The sequence below is a fragment of the Polyodon spathula genome, chromosome 13, assembly GCF_017654505.1.
Source record: "Polyodon spathula isolate WHYD16114869_AA chromosome 13, ASM1765450v1, whole genome shotgun sequence".
NCBI lineage: Eukaryota > Metazoa > Chordata > Actinopteri > Acipenseriformes > Polyodontidae > Polyodon > Polyodon spathula.
Window position 1 is genome coordinate 21,384,205 of NC_054546.1, and position 13,234 is coordinate 21,397,438.

Sequence of the window (13,234 nt, forward strand, 5' to 3'; positions counted from 1 at the left end):
TGTTTTGACTTGGTTGTTTTTTATTTATTTATTTATTTATTTTTTTTAAGAATTATACTTTTTCCTAAAGGACTTTTTTTTGTTAAGGCTATTTGACGTTGCATTTCTGTTGAGTTCCCTTTAACTGGCAAAGTGAGAATTTTATATTAATTATAACCTTATTCTAAATTAAGATGATTACATAAAAAATGTAATTAAGTTGTCCTTACTTTAAATTCAAGTATTTTTGTTTATTATTAGTAACAAAATTAAAAACGCGCCCGTATCCCTAAACCCGTGACTCTTCCTGTGTTTCTCGGAACTATTTTTCAAATCAGACAAATATTCTACACGGACAGAGGTTGTCAGTACTATCAGCATTGAAACTTCCTGTTTACAGTGCAGCCTTGTTAACGACTGCTGTGCTGAGACAAGCCGACATAAACCTTGTTTTCACGGTTGATTTAGATGTAGTTTCATTCAACATCTTTTAGGATGATTCCCTTCACAGTAAATATCAAACTGTCACCACGGACACTGACTGGAGCGTTGAATATTCAGAATAAAACAGCCGTGGATTGGTGAGTCTACATCCAGGAAGTAGCTAAGACACAGACGCGTCATGTAAATAGTGTTAATAGGCTGCACATTGAATAACACGCAGTTGGTTGTACAAAGCTAATTTGAGATTGTGATAGCTGAACACTTGCTCTGGACTCGTAGCTGTTCTCTGGGACGTGGCTTAACCAATTTGTCTTTAGTTTCAAGCAGCCATGTCATGTGACTTGTGGATATGTGTAAACGTTACCGGGTTCTGCAGCTAGTTAGGCATTTATATTCTGATGAGACAGAAACCGGAAGTTAGACGTATTAATTATTTAGTATTTATTGTTTGTCTGAGTATTTGGGATAAGAGCGATAACATGTATATATGATGTGATTAAAAAGCACTCCCTTCCTTTCTTAGGCATACGTTCAAAAATAGTCCCTATACAACGAAACAGGAATCTAACTTGCACAGTTTCATGCATTTCATTTACCCAACGTTCTTGAAAATAAGTGACACAGCAGCTCGTTCACATAAAGACATTTTAATACCATTATTTTGTGTTAAAAAAAAAAAAAAAAAAAAAAAAAAAAAAAAAAAAACCCATTTGATATCAGTTTTGTCTGTAGAATGTGTACTTTCATGTGGCATTAGTGGTTAAGTGACACATTATAGAAAGGCATTGGAATGTTATGGAATTTTCTGAAGAAAAAATTCATGGTGGGGGGGGTGCAGGGTTGAGAGAAGTCAGGTTATTTGCCTGTGATTTTGGACAGTCTTCCGGGAGCAAGGGCAGTAAATGCCGTTATCAATATTTTGTGCGGAATGTGTGCGAATGGGGTGTTGCTTTTGATTTATTACATCATATATACATGTTGCTTCAGAAAGTGCTCTTATCCCATCAGATGCATACTAAACAGTCAATACCTCTAACTTAAGGTTTCAGTCACATCTGAATATCGAGTAAGTGTCTAACTTTAGCTGGGTCTCTTAACCGTGTCTTTTTACATTTTTTTTTTTTTTATATAAACATTAGCCGATGTTAATGCATGCACCCCTGTCGCTTAAATTCAAATACTGTGTGTTTGTGTTAATTTGTCGTGGTATCTAATCTTGTTGCCTTTTTATCGAGTTGTAATACATTCTGGCAGCTGAAGAAGTTAGTTTCCAAGTGAATGCATGAAAGCCAGGACTGGTATACTATTGTACTACAAAGTGTAGTACATATGTTAGACAGAGAGCATACCATATACTTGTATGAAGACATTGATTTATTCATTGAGTTAATTCTGAGTAAGACAAATACAGTTTCCTTTCAATTCAAAGATGGCCACCAAAACAGTTTATGGGATATACTCCTGCCTATTGGTAGGTGTCACTGAGCTCTTACTATCAAAGCTGCCGCTAGGCTCCCCTTCCCTCAGTGAGCTCCTCAGTCCCGCCTACCGAGGGAATACAGTCGTCACACAGGGAAGGATCAACCTCTTTTTGCTTCCCAAGTTGGTAAGGTAAGAGCATCTGTGTTGCATCGAGCCCTTTTTATTACTTAAAAAGCGCTGCGTTGAGCTTGCTGCTCGTTCCCTTGCACTTTGTGCTGAAAGCTGGCTTGCCACTTTCACAGAATCAGTAGCTCCTAAATCGTAGCCCTTTTTTATCTTTCTAATACTGTACCTTCAGCACCTGCTCGCTAATCGTTGCAGGCTGCCTTGTCTTTACTGTCTGTCGTCTGTGAGTCGACTGCCTGTGCAGTATTAATTTTTAAAGGAGTGAGTGTATGTCTTTCACCCCTTTTTTACTTGGGAGAGCACTTTTACTCCACCGGGGCTAGGTCTGCTTTGTCCCCATTGTCGAGTTAATCCACTAGCTGCCTTCGGACAACCGGTTGGGGTCTTGTTGTTTTGATTGTGCTGCGTGTCCCCTTGCTTGCTTGTGTCTTCCTGTTGTACACTACGTGCTGCCCAGGTGTGTGACCACGTGATTAGGGTAGGCACCGTTGCATAGCTGCCCCCAGTGTTTTCTAAATACTGTGGTGCGTGCGCAGCCAGTGCTACTTCAGTACCACGGTGTGCTCGGCCCGTGCTACTTTGGTACTACGGTTGCGCACAGTGCTTATTGAAACAAAGTACCCAATACAGGCAATGCGCCGAAGTACTCGGTGCACGCGGTATACACGGTGCCTGGAGCTGCACAGTACTCTGTGCAAGTGTGCACACGGTACTCGGTGCACGCGGTACACATTGTACCCAGCGCTGCATGGTACTCGGTACACCGCTAGTGTGGGAACGCAGTGCTGCACAGTACACGTTGCACATAGTGCACGGTACTCTGCGCACAGCGCTCAGGTCTCACGGTGCACATGGTGCTTGGCCACTGCCTTAGACCTAGTGCAACAGTGCCTTGTTGCCCTCTGCCTGTAGACAGTGCTCCACTCCACTGTAGGCTACGCGCTGCCCCGGTCGTGTGACTGCATGTAGTCCAGGCTAGACACCCATTTCCAGCTACTATGCTGTGTTTACTCTTTTTCTATAAAATTTTACAGCGCTCGCTGTTTTGTGTTTGCCTCTGCTGTTCCAGTTTAAAAAGAAAGAGACTCGTGATCCTCCATTGGACCCCGGCTCTGCCATGCCCCGCTGTAGAGTTGACTCTGCTGGACTGCCTCAGCCTGCCCTCTCGTGCACTTAAAAATTCAGTTCACCCGCGTTGCCGTGGTGTCTGTTGTGTTATCCTCGCAGCTTGCTGTTTTGTGTGTGTGGTTTTATTTCACTGCTTTGCAGTTCAGAAATAAAAATTATACAAGCCTGATTCTTCCACTGGGACCCAGCTCTGCTGAGTGGCTTCCGCTGGCTTGTTTTAGCCCGCCTAATCGGCGCAATGTTTAAAAAAAACAAAACAAAAAAACCCCCAGTTACATGTGCTGCTGTGGTGACTGCTGTTTTACCCTCACAACCTTGCTGTTTTGTGTGTGAGTATATGTGTTTTTCTTTGCTGCTTTGCAGTTTAAAAAGAAAACATAGTATGTTTTCCACCGGGACCCAGCTCTCCTGCGCCCCGCTGTTGTGTTGCATATGCCGACTTGTTTCAGCTTGCATACTCAGTGGGCTGGGAAAACAAGACAAAATCAGTTACCCGCTTTGCCGTGGTGACTGTTATTTTCTACCCACACAGCTTGCTGTGGTGTGTGTGTGTGTGTTTGTTTCTTTACTGCCTTGCAGAAATAAATAAATAATAAGCATGATTCCTCCACGAGAACCCAGCTCTGCTGTGTCCCGCTGTTGAGTTGAATCCGCCAGCTTGTTTCAGCCCGCCTACTTGGCGCGCTGTTTAAAAAAAAAGTCTCATGCACTGTCGTGGTGACTGCTGTTTTACCCTTACAATTGCTGTTGTGTGTGTGTGTGTGTTTTTCTTTACTGCCTTGCAGTTTAAAAAGAAAAAGTAATAGCAGCGTGATTCCTCTACCGGGACCCAGCTCTGCAGGGTCCTGATGTTGAGTTGAATCAGGAGGCTTATTTTAGCCCGTGTACTTCGCGCGCTTGGTCATCTGCGTGGCATGGTGAATGTGTTTCTCAAATAGCTGAATGGCTGTGTGTATTTATTTCCTATTACTGCCTTTGCAGTAAGAAAAAAAAAGGCAGTACACTTTTATTCCTGCCTAACACGCCGCAGCTCCTTGAGCTTTTTCTCCACTTTGGCATACGCTATGCGCTGCCACGTTGTGTGACTGCACGCAGTCCAGGACTAGGATATCGCCGCTGTGCACCATGGTGCAGCACCGTGCGCTCCCCTGTACTGCTCTTCTGATTGCCTACTGCAGCCACTCGAGCCTATGTATCCACCTGGTTGTGGTTGGTACCCCGGGTTGTGTTGACTTCACACGGTTAAGGCTGGGCGCCCTCGGTGTTTAGATGGTCCATGCCTCAGTGCTTAGCGCCACAGCATGCCAATAACACCTGTACTTGGTGTCCTCGGTGCTTCGGTGCACCATTAGTGTATTCAACTGTACGAGGCATTGAAAGTGGCTCCTTCCTTCAAAAGCAGCCCCTACCTCCCCTGACCATTACTTGGACCAGCGGTTGATGAATTGTTGCAGCGCTCCCACCGAGAACACAAGGTGCCTCGGCAGGTAGAGAACAAGACTTCTGCACTCTCCAGGCTGTCTGGCTTGGTGAATGGGTTATCGCAATTGGACCGTAAAAATGTGTTTTCTGTGCTGTGATTCAGCCTCTCCTTACCCCCCCCGCACGTTTTCAAAGTGCATGGATGCCATCCTAGCTCCCTTGTGGCTGCAAGTGATCAGGTTGATGAATTACTTAGAACGACCTCTCACCTGCGACAGGGGGTCTGAATGGGAGTGGTTTCCAACTGCCGGGTAGTGACGATGGACACCTCCAACTTGGGTTGGGGTGTGGTCTGCGAAGGCAGAGGAGTCAGCGGGTCCTGGTCTAGCTGCTGGACGTTCCTGCATACCAGTATGCTGAAGCTGCTAGTAGTTCTCCTTGCTGTCCAGTGCTTTCTACCTGTGGTGCGGAACAAACGTGTTTCCGCAGGAACAAAACATTAACACTTCAGGCTTTTGACTTGGGCCCAAAGGAACTTGCTGTCCCTTCAGGCGATGCATGTCCCGGGCATGGACAATTGGGTGGCGGACCTCATCTCCAGGGAGGCTCCGCACCCGTCGGAGTGGCGGCTCCACCTTCAGATGGTGGAGCGCTTTTGGGAACTGTTCAGGAAGGCGCAGGTCTATCCCTTCGCCTGGGCAGAGATGACACTTTGCTCCCTTTGGTACTCCCTCCACCACTGTGGTTGTCCACTCGGCGTCGATGCCCTAGCCCACGTATGGCCCAGAAAATGTCTGGTCAGAGAAGACGTCAGTTCTCCTAGTGGCCCCCAGGTGGCCCAGGAGAATCTAGTTCTCGCCCCTGTGCCAGCTATTGAACGGCCTTCCCTGGGAGGCCCTGCTTCGCCTGGATCTCCTCAGTCAGAACAGGCATGCTTTGGCACCCGGAGCTGGGCAGGCTCCAGCTGTGGGAGTTAAGCAGTTGTGAGTACTTTGCAGTATGCTAGGGCGCATTCCACTAGGTCGCTGTAGGCCTATAAGTGGAAATATTTCCAGGATTGGAGCCGGACCACAGTCATAACCCAATCTCTTGTCCCATGCCTGTCATCTTGCAGTTTCTGCAAGATCTGCTTGAGGCTGGTAGATCATCTTCCACACTGAAGGTATACATAGTGGCTATTTCTGCTTGCCACGCCCCCGTGGATTCAGCGTCTACCCGGTTTCTCCGAGGCGCTTGGCGGTTGCGCCCTCCTAGGAGGGCTACTATCCCCGAATGGAGCCTTGAGATTGTAGTGGAGACTCTCACGCAGACAGTGTTTGAGCCTATATTCTCCATTGAGTTGAAGTATCTCTATGAAGACAGCCTTCCACTTGGCTATCACCTCAGCAAAGCGGGTTAGTGAACTGCAGGCACTGTATGTGCATGGCTCCTGCATGCGTATTTTGGGATGATGGTAGCAGTGTCACTGCGTGCAAACCCTGCTTTCCTCCCCAAGGGGGTTAAAGCCTTCCACATTAATCAGTCTTTAGGACTGGAGTCCTTTCATCCATGACGGTTCTGGTATTCGTTTTCCCATAAACATTGTTTTGGTTGCCATCTTCGAATTGAAAAGGAACTTTATTTTACCTACCATAAACCTTGTTCCCTGAAAGAAAAGATGGCCACCAACCGCAAGGTCGTGTCGGTCGTTATCACGGTCTCGTCGTGAAAAAAGGTCGATCCTTCCCTGCATGACGATTTTATTCCCTTGGTAGGCGGGATCGAGGAGATCATTAAGGGAAGGGGGGACTATCGGCAGCTTTGATAGTATGAGCTCAGTGACACCTACCAATAGGCAGACGTATATCCCATAAATAACGTTTTGGTGGCCAGCTTCTCTGTCAGGGAACCAGGTTTACGGTAGGTAAACTAATGTTCTTGTCATTCTTTGTCATGTTAATGTCAGGGCTGCAGTTTTCTAAGTTTGTATAGAGGATATCGGAGGCAGACTTTATGCCAATAGAAAGCATTTGCTTTACCACTATGCTCAAGTTATTATAATTTTTTTTTTTTTTGCTTTTGAGCTTGTAGTATCATAAGTGCAGGCACTGAGCAGTCTCCTTCATTCCATAAAAATCACATGACAATGTGGCTTTTCAGACTTGCCAGTCCAATCTACTTCACCTTTCTATAGACAGTGACTATGTGGGGCTGTCACATTTGAATCCATGCATTTTGTTAGAGAAGCGCAAAGCAGATCAAAGCCAGGTTTAGAGCAAAATTCTAATGCCAGAACTACTCACAATGATTGTAAACGACATACAATGTTAAGGGAAAAAAGCACACTTTTAAAAGCAAATGTACTTTTGTAATTTGACATAGTTGGACACCACAAAACCACCACACAGTCTGGACTGTGCTCAGCCTTCTGTCATTGTTGCTCTCAAAGCAGTAATTATGTTTTTTTTTATTAGTAAAGTCTCAGTAGGTATAGAATGCCTGTGTTCTCTTCTCTCCCAGGGGATGGCAAGGACTCATTGCTCAAGGCTGTCACTCAGTTGTACTGGTCATTGATCCCGTAACAGCACAGACGATACAGGCTCTCGAGAGGCATAAAGCTAATGTTGTCAAGGTATTTCTATTACTATTCATTTTCTGTCTTTTATCAAACTTGCTGTTAGTATAGCTGTGCTTTACAGTATTACATACCCTAAGTACATTACATATACTTGTATATTTTATTATGTGTAGAACATCTGACTGACTTAAAAGGAAAAATAATCAATGCTTTCAAATCTATACCTTTTATTAGCTTTATAACCTTTGGTTCCTCTTTTATTGTTATGACAATTTTTGGGTATTTCAGTTGTAGCTTTTGTAATTTTAATTCAGAATATGCAGATTGTAGAATGGCAATGTTACTTACGTGGGTCGTCACTGCAACCTAGATTTATTAACCACTAGGGCACCAGCAATTGTAGCCCTAGTGTCAGATTTAATAAAGAAAAGAAAAGAAAACAAAGCTAAAAATAAAACTTTGCCACACATGGTGAGTGCTAGGCTCACTAAAAGAGACGTCCCGCTCCAGGAACCTACCGTACAATACCCTTGCTATACTGTCATTGAGATCAAATCCCCTAAACTAACCAGCCAAGTCCTGGCGTCCTCCCACAATGCCTTCATGAGCACAGTCTTGGAGTGAAAGGTTTTGCAGCAGTAGCTCTCTCCTCTAGAGTAGATGCTGTCCTCCTTGGTGTAACAAAGCAAGCTTTCCCTCAGCACCCCTCTGTATGGTCCTGTCATTGCAGTAGCCTCAAACGTTGGCGTTACTGCCTACTTAAATAGGCGTATCCTCCCTGGACAGACCCCCCCACCCAGCCAATCAGGACCTCCCAGTCAGCTCAGCTCTGGGCAACCTTCTTGCTTATCAAAGCAGCAGCACAGCTGAAGCAGTGACACAGATATTTCAAATTCAACACTTTTAGATAGAAAAGACTGCCATCTGTTGTAGATACTGCATCCTGGTTTCTTTGCTCTAGGTCACGTGGTCTGCTTGCAGCTAGACCAGTGGAGTGAGTTTGACATACGACATAGGATACTCAATACAAAGCAGCATATAATCTGTAGCAGTCTATTTAATATATCTGCACACCCCAAAAGAAAGAAAGAAAAACGTAATAAACCAATATACCTCCAACACAGTGATGATATTGGTTGTACGAATAATGTTAGTAAAGTTGCCGTCGCTTTATCAGGACACCTCGGGAGAAGTAAAAATAACCTCAATAAGCGGCTGTCCCAATTAGAGGCCCTTACTCACACTTTCCAACTTATTTTTTTTTATTTCTAAACAAAATTAATCACTGTTTTTTATTTGTAAATTGAATGAAAAATAATGAAATCAGATTTTATTACAAGCCGAGACACCTGCGATGGAGACAGCAGCTCCTTCAAGAGTTCAACCTGGTTTACACAATTTACACATGCCACAGCGTAATCACTTAATCACTGCACTGAGCGACAAGAACCTGCCTTGCTCTGAAAAGTGATCTCCTTTCATAATTTGAAAATATTGTATCTTAATAAAACAAAGTGACGTCCCAATTAAACAACAAAAATATCATTGGAAAGAACCGGTTCCCAGAGTTCTATTCCATTTAAGCAGAATCCAGAGTCTTGATTAAGTGCCACGGACTGTATACTTTCAGGGTTCTTCCCAGCCCTTTTCTTCTGGATGGGCCGCCCTGTGAAGTACCTTTCGCCACACGACTAAAAAAACCTGATCTGTCCGTCTTGTAGATGCTACTGTGCCTTTAACAATAAGGATTGATTGCGCTTCTAGCAGACGAGATCACTTGCGCATTGCTGGGTTAAAAAAAATTATCTTGGAACCACGTGACAGCTGTGTTACATCATGAAGGGGCGGGTTTTGTGTGTTAACATTTCGTGAGGCTAAAATGTTAAAACGACTGATAAAAAAAAATCGCCGATTATGTTCAAAGCAAAAATAGTGACAGTGAATGCAGGGTTTTCAAAATAAGCGGTGATCAGCGCAATCCACCGCGTAATACTATATTTGCTCCTGCTGCTTTATTCAAAATATTAAGATTATTTTCGGGTATTATCATTGTCAGTTTCTTTGTCGTATTATTGTACTGTAAGGTGGTATATAGTACATAATAGCTATATATATGCAATAAAGGTTGTATGGGATATCAGCTGACTATTTAGTTGATATACAAATGTTTAAGTGCGGAGGTGCTGGATTATTACACTCCGGTTTCATGCAGCAGTTATGATGGTGACCAAATTAAAAAAAAATGTAGAACAGCAAAAAACAAAAAAAAGACGTGCATTAATAAAATGCCCTGAAAACTAAAGTAAATGAAGCAGTAAGCTCAGTAATTACCCTAAAAAGGAAGTGAAAAGGTTATTTTTTTTTTCTTTTTTTGTGAACTCTAGTAAACCTAATTTATCTTTCACCAGTCAAATCGTAGAGTGCGTAAATAAGCACAGTAATTTGCCGTAATAAAAAACAGTAATACAAAATGTAGAACATAAACGAAAGACAACACATTATTCAGATTCTTTTGTTGTATTATATATTTAAGGTAAGGCAAGTTTATTTTTCCGTTAAGTGCTCCCAGCTATAATGTTCTGCCACCCATCTGTTCAGAATTCCTGGGGAGAACCTTGAGTTTCAATAACCAAAAACAAAGATAAGCACAGTTACATTTAGTGGCCAACAGGGGTCAATATGTGCAATGCAAAGATCTCTTACAGATTGAAACAGGAGGACGTGTTTTACCATTTGTTTTTCAACAGGTTAAATGGGCCAGAGAGAACTATCATCATGATACTGGGTCTCCATATTCCCTGCGGCTGGCCTCCGCGGATGTGTCGGGAAAGATAATTGTGTGGGATGTGATGGCAGGAACAGCTCGCTGTGAGATACAGGAGTACAGCAAACCCATTCAAGGTAGGAAGAGAGAGAGAGGCAAACCAAGAGATCGCGTGGAATGGCCTTGAAATGGATTCTGCAAAACTGAAACTGATTTGTCATGTAACTCTAAACTGTAGTGGATTCATTGAGAATGTAAAGGGTAATTCTAGTTTAAGCCCCCCCCCCCCCCCCCCCCCTCAAGATTTCAATTATAATAAAAAAAATTGTATTTATGTAACATGGTGTTGTTTAAGTAGGTCTGTGTACTGAAACTGTGGTGGGGATAAACGTTGCTAACTACGGTAAAGAGGTAATCAGTTGCTCAAAGTAAAGTTTCAGGAACCATGATTTGTACTGGCATTTTATTTTAAGTTTTGAAATAATGAAATTTCATCCCCTCTATTTACCTGAAGAAGTATTTTTGATAGAAAAGTTAATTAAGGAAAAGATTCCTGGGTGGTGGTGAAAATGAACCATGGAATTCCCCTTTTTCTCTATATAACAGGTCATAAACTATAATTTGAAATCTTGTTTCAGATAGCTTTCCAACAGCAATTGATTTCTGTGAACCAGCTCTAAACAGGGAATGTATTTATCCTCCACTCTAGGATTACATTTAATGTTGCCACTATCTTAATAACACTTTTTTAAAAGTACAAAATAACAAAACCATGATTTACTGTGTACAAGGATTTAGCCTAGTGTGAAGACTGCAAGAAATATAAAACACAATAAAAATACTGTTGTTTTGTTGTAAGATTTCCAAATAAATGATAATATTCCCAAAATATATGCTTTCTCGTTTAAAATAAAACTGAAAATGTAGCATCCAGCACATGCACGTTCCTGCTATGATCTACTTTTCCTGACTGATTGTTCTGATGCAGACTCTGCTCTGGTAGTGGTGGTACAAGGTGTTGGTTACGGTATGTTTTCTTCTCGTTCTCCTAAGAGATCTCTGGTCAGTTTGCCTCTTTATTTCTTGAGATAGATATGGAGTGGATGTGGAACCAGGATGCGTCCCGGGACCTGCTGCTGGCAGTGCACCCCCCAAACTACATTGTCCTCTGGAACGCAGACACAGGGACCAAACTCTGGAAGAAGAGCTATGCTGAAAACATCCTGTCCTTCTCCTTTGATCCTTTTGACCCTTCAAATTTAGCACGTGCGTTGACTTGTCACTTACTACGTTTTTTACGCTAGTGGAGAAAACATTTTGATTGTGGAACAAAATAACACAAAAGTTCCCACTAATGTGTTGCTTTTATTTTTATAGAAAATGGGCTGTATTTTCAAAGCGTTTACTCCAATCTTTAATTAAACTCCAATTTTTTGAAACAGGTAAAATATCTGTTTACAAAACTAGAACTAAACAACTACGTTGTGCACGCTAAAGGTGTTAATATATATGTTTCTTATTAAAAAATAAATAAATAAAAAAGTATTGATTAGATACAGTATGTTCTCATATTGGCAACGAATTGTTATAGCCCTATGTTTGTGTTCACACCCTGCTTTCAAGATTGTAGACTTGAAGATCAAAATGCAGTTCTTCTTTTGTGAAGTACTATGGATGTCAATTCCTGAAAGGTGCTCTATAAGTGAAATGATGCCTGTTATATACAAATGTTTCAGCATATGCCTTCATCAGTCATCTGACATTCTGGGAAATTCTTTTGTCATTGCATCAGTGACTTTTAGTTCTGCTTCACATTTTACAAGTGTTCTGAATTTCTGGATGAAAAATTATTTTGAGATGTTTATCTAGATAACATTTTTCTGAATGGGTGTTTTCTGATGTTATAGGTGATGTGAATAGTGGAGGAGCCCCATCTTATCACTAATGTCACATCTACATTTATCTAGTGGACTGCTTGTTCAATTGTGGTTAAACATGACATTCAGCACAAGTATCAGAATTGTTGTAATCAGTCTCTTTTGCCTTGACACAGTGTTGACCAGCGAGGGAATAGTGTTCATCTCTGACTTCTCCCACTCCAAAGCCCCGGGCAGCACTGGGAAGAAAGTGTACATCTCCAGCCCCTTCTCCAGCCCAGTCCACAGCAAACCCACCCCCACCACCGGGGCGAAGAAGGCTCTCAACAAGGTCAAAGTGCTGATCACTAATGAAAAACCAAGGCAAGTCACTGTTATTACTCTTTATTTACCTGTGCATTGCCCTATTCAAGAAACATTCCTCAAAGCTCTGTGAAATACTGTTGAAGGAATCTGTCAGGTTAAAGAGTAAACAGCTTCCATACCCATTTCTGATGTTTTTCTGAAGGTTGTGATTGCAACTACTCAAAACCTGTTTTGTACTCTTTGTTAAGAGGCCTTCTCTTGAATTTAGGCAGTGCTCTTCAGTTGTAGTTGCTTGCCACTGGTATATGTAACCAGAGCTAGGTCAACCAAAGTGCCAGTTTATAGAAGAGGGGATTTTCTACTTCTATTTACTACTTTTCTTTTTCTGGAGAAAAAACAACTAAGGACCTGTGATGGACACCTTTTTGATGGACCAGAAAGGAAAAATTTTAATGTCGGACCTGATCTGGCATAAGACCGCAAAGGGTTAATAAGCTGAAAATACCCCATTCAGTTAAGTTAAAGTAATTGTAGCTAACAAACTAATTCCATAGATCTTATGCATTTTGCAAGTTTCTCAAATATGCACCTTTGAAAGAAAACTCCTGGCAAACGTGTATTTCTATTTAAAAATAGACATCTGGTTACTTCAAATTAATAACTGAATATTACAGCAGTAAAACCCAGAACCCATAAGCAAGCACTATAAAATAGTAAGAGAAATGCATCTGGTGCATGGCCAAGCTAATATCCAGTAAACTGGGCTGTAAATTGTCTTTGCAGTTGCCAAAAAATTTAAGTGTTGGTTCAGTATCAATCTGTGACAGCGCTGTAGTCTGCTCAGTGATTTCTTTCCCCCACTCCATTAAGATCAATGCATGTTTAAAGGTAATGAAGCTTCTGTTATTTACAGGTTGGAGTCAGAATTTTGTCATTATTGTTATTGCTCTAGTTTTTGTTTTTTCCTGTAGGATCCTATGAGGCATTCTGTCTTGGGAGCGGATATATTTGATTTCCTGGAGTTTAACTTGCAGCGCTTCTGTGTTGTTTCAGATCATCCGGTTGCTTCTTTGCTAAGCAATGTTAGAGGTTTATGTTAAAATGCACATGACGCCCATGGCTGAAACCTCTGGTAGCCTGTGTCAATAA

The 13,234-nt window shown here is 42.2% G+C and overlaps 1 protein-coding gene across 2 annotated transcripts in view; it reads left to right on the forward strand.

The window, feature by feature from the left end:
* The first annotated feature begins 366 nt into the window (after positions 1 to 366).
* wdr11 (WD repeat domain 11) overlaps positions 367 to 13,234 on the forward strand; it is a 100,719-nt gene continuing 87,851 nt past the window's right edge. For both annotated transcript variants that reach the window (XM_041268748.1, XM_041268750.1), the window contains exons 1-5: positions 367 to 560; positions 7,081 to 7,192; positions 9,886 to 10,039; positions 10,995 to 11,168; positions 11,956 to 12,142. In XM_041268748.1, the coding sequence (XP_041124682.1) occupies positions 475 to 560; positions 7,081 to 7,192; positions 9,886 to 10,039; positions 10,995 to 11,168; positions 11,956 to 12,142 (713 nt within the window). In that variant the 5' untranslated portion in view covers positions 367 to 474. The remainder of the gene's footprint in view (positions 561 to 7,080; positions 7,193 to 9,885; positions 10,040 to 10,994; positions 11,169 to 11,955; positions 12,143 to 13,234) is intronic.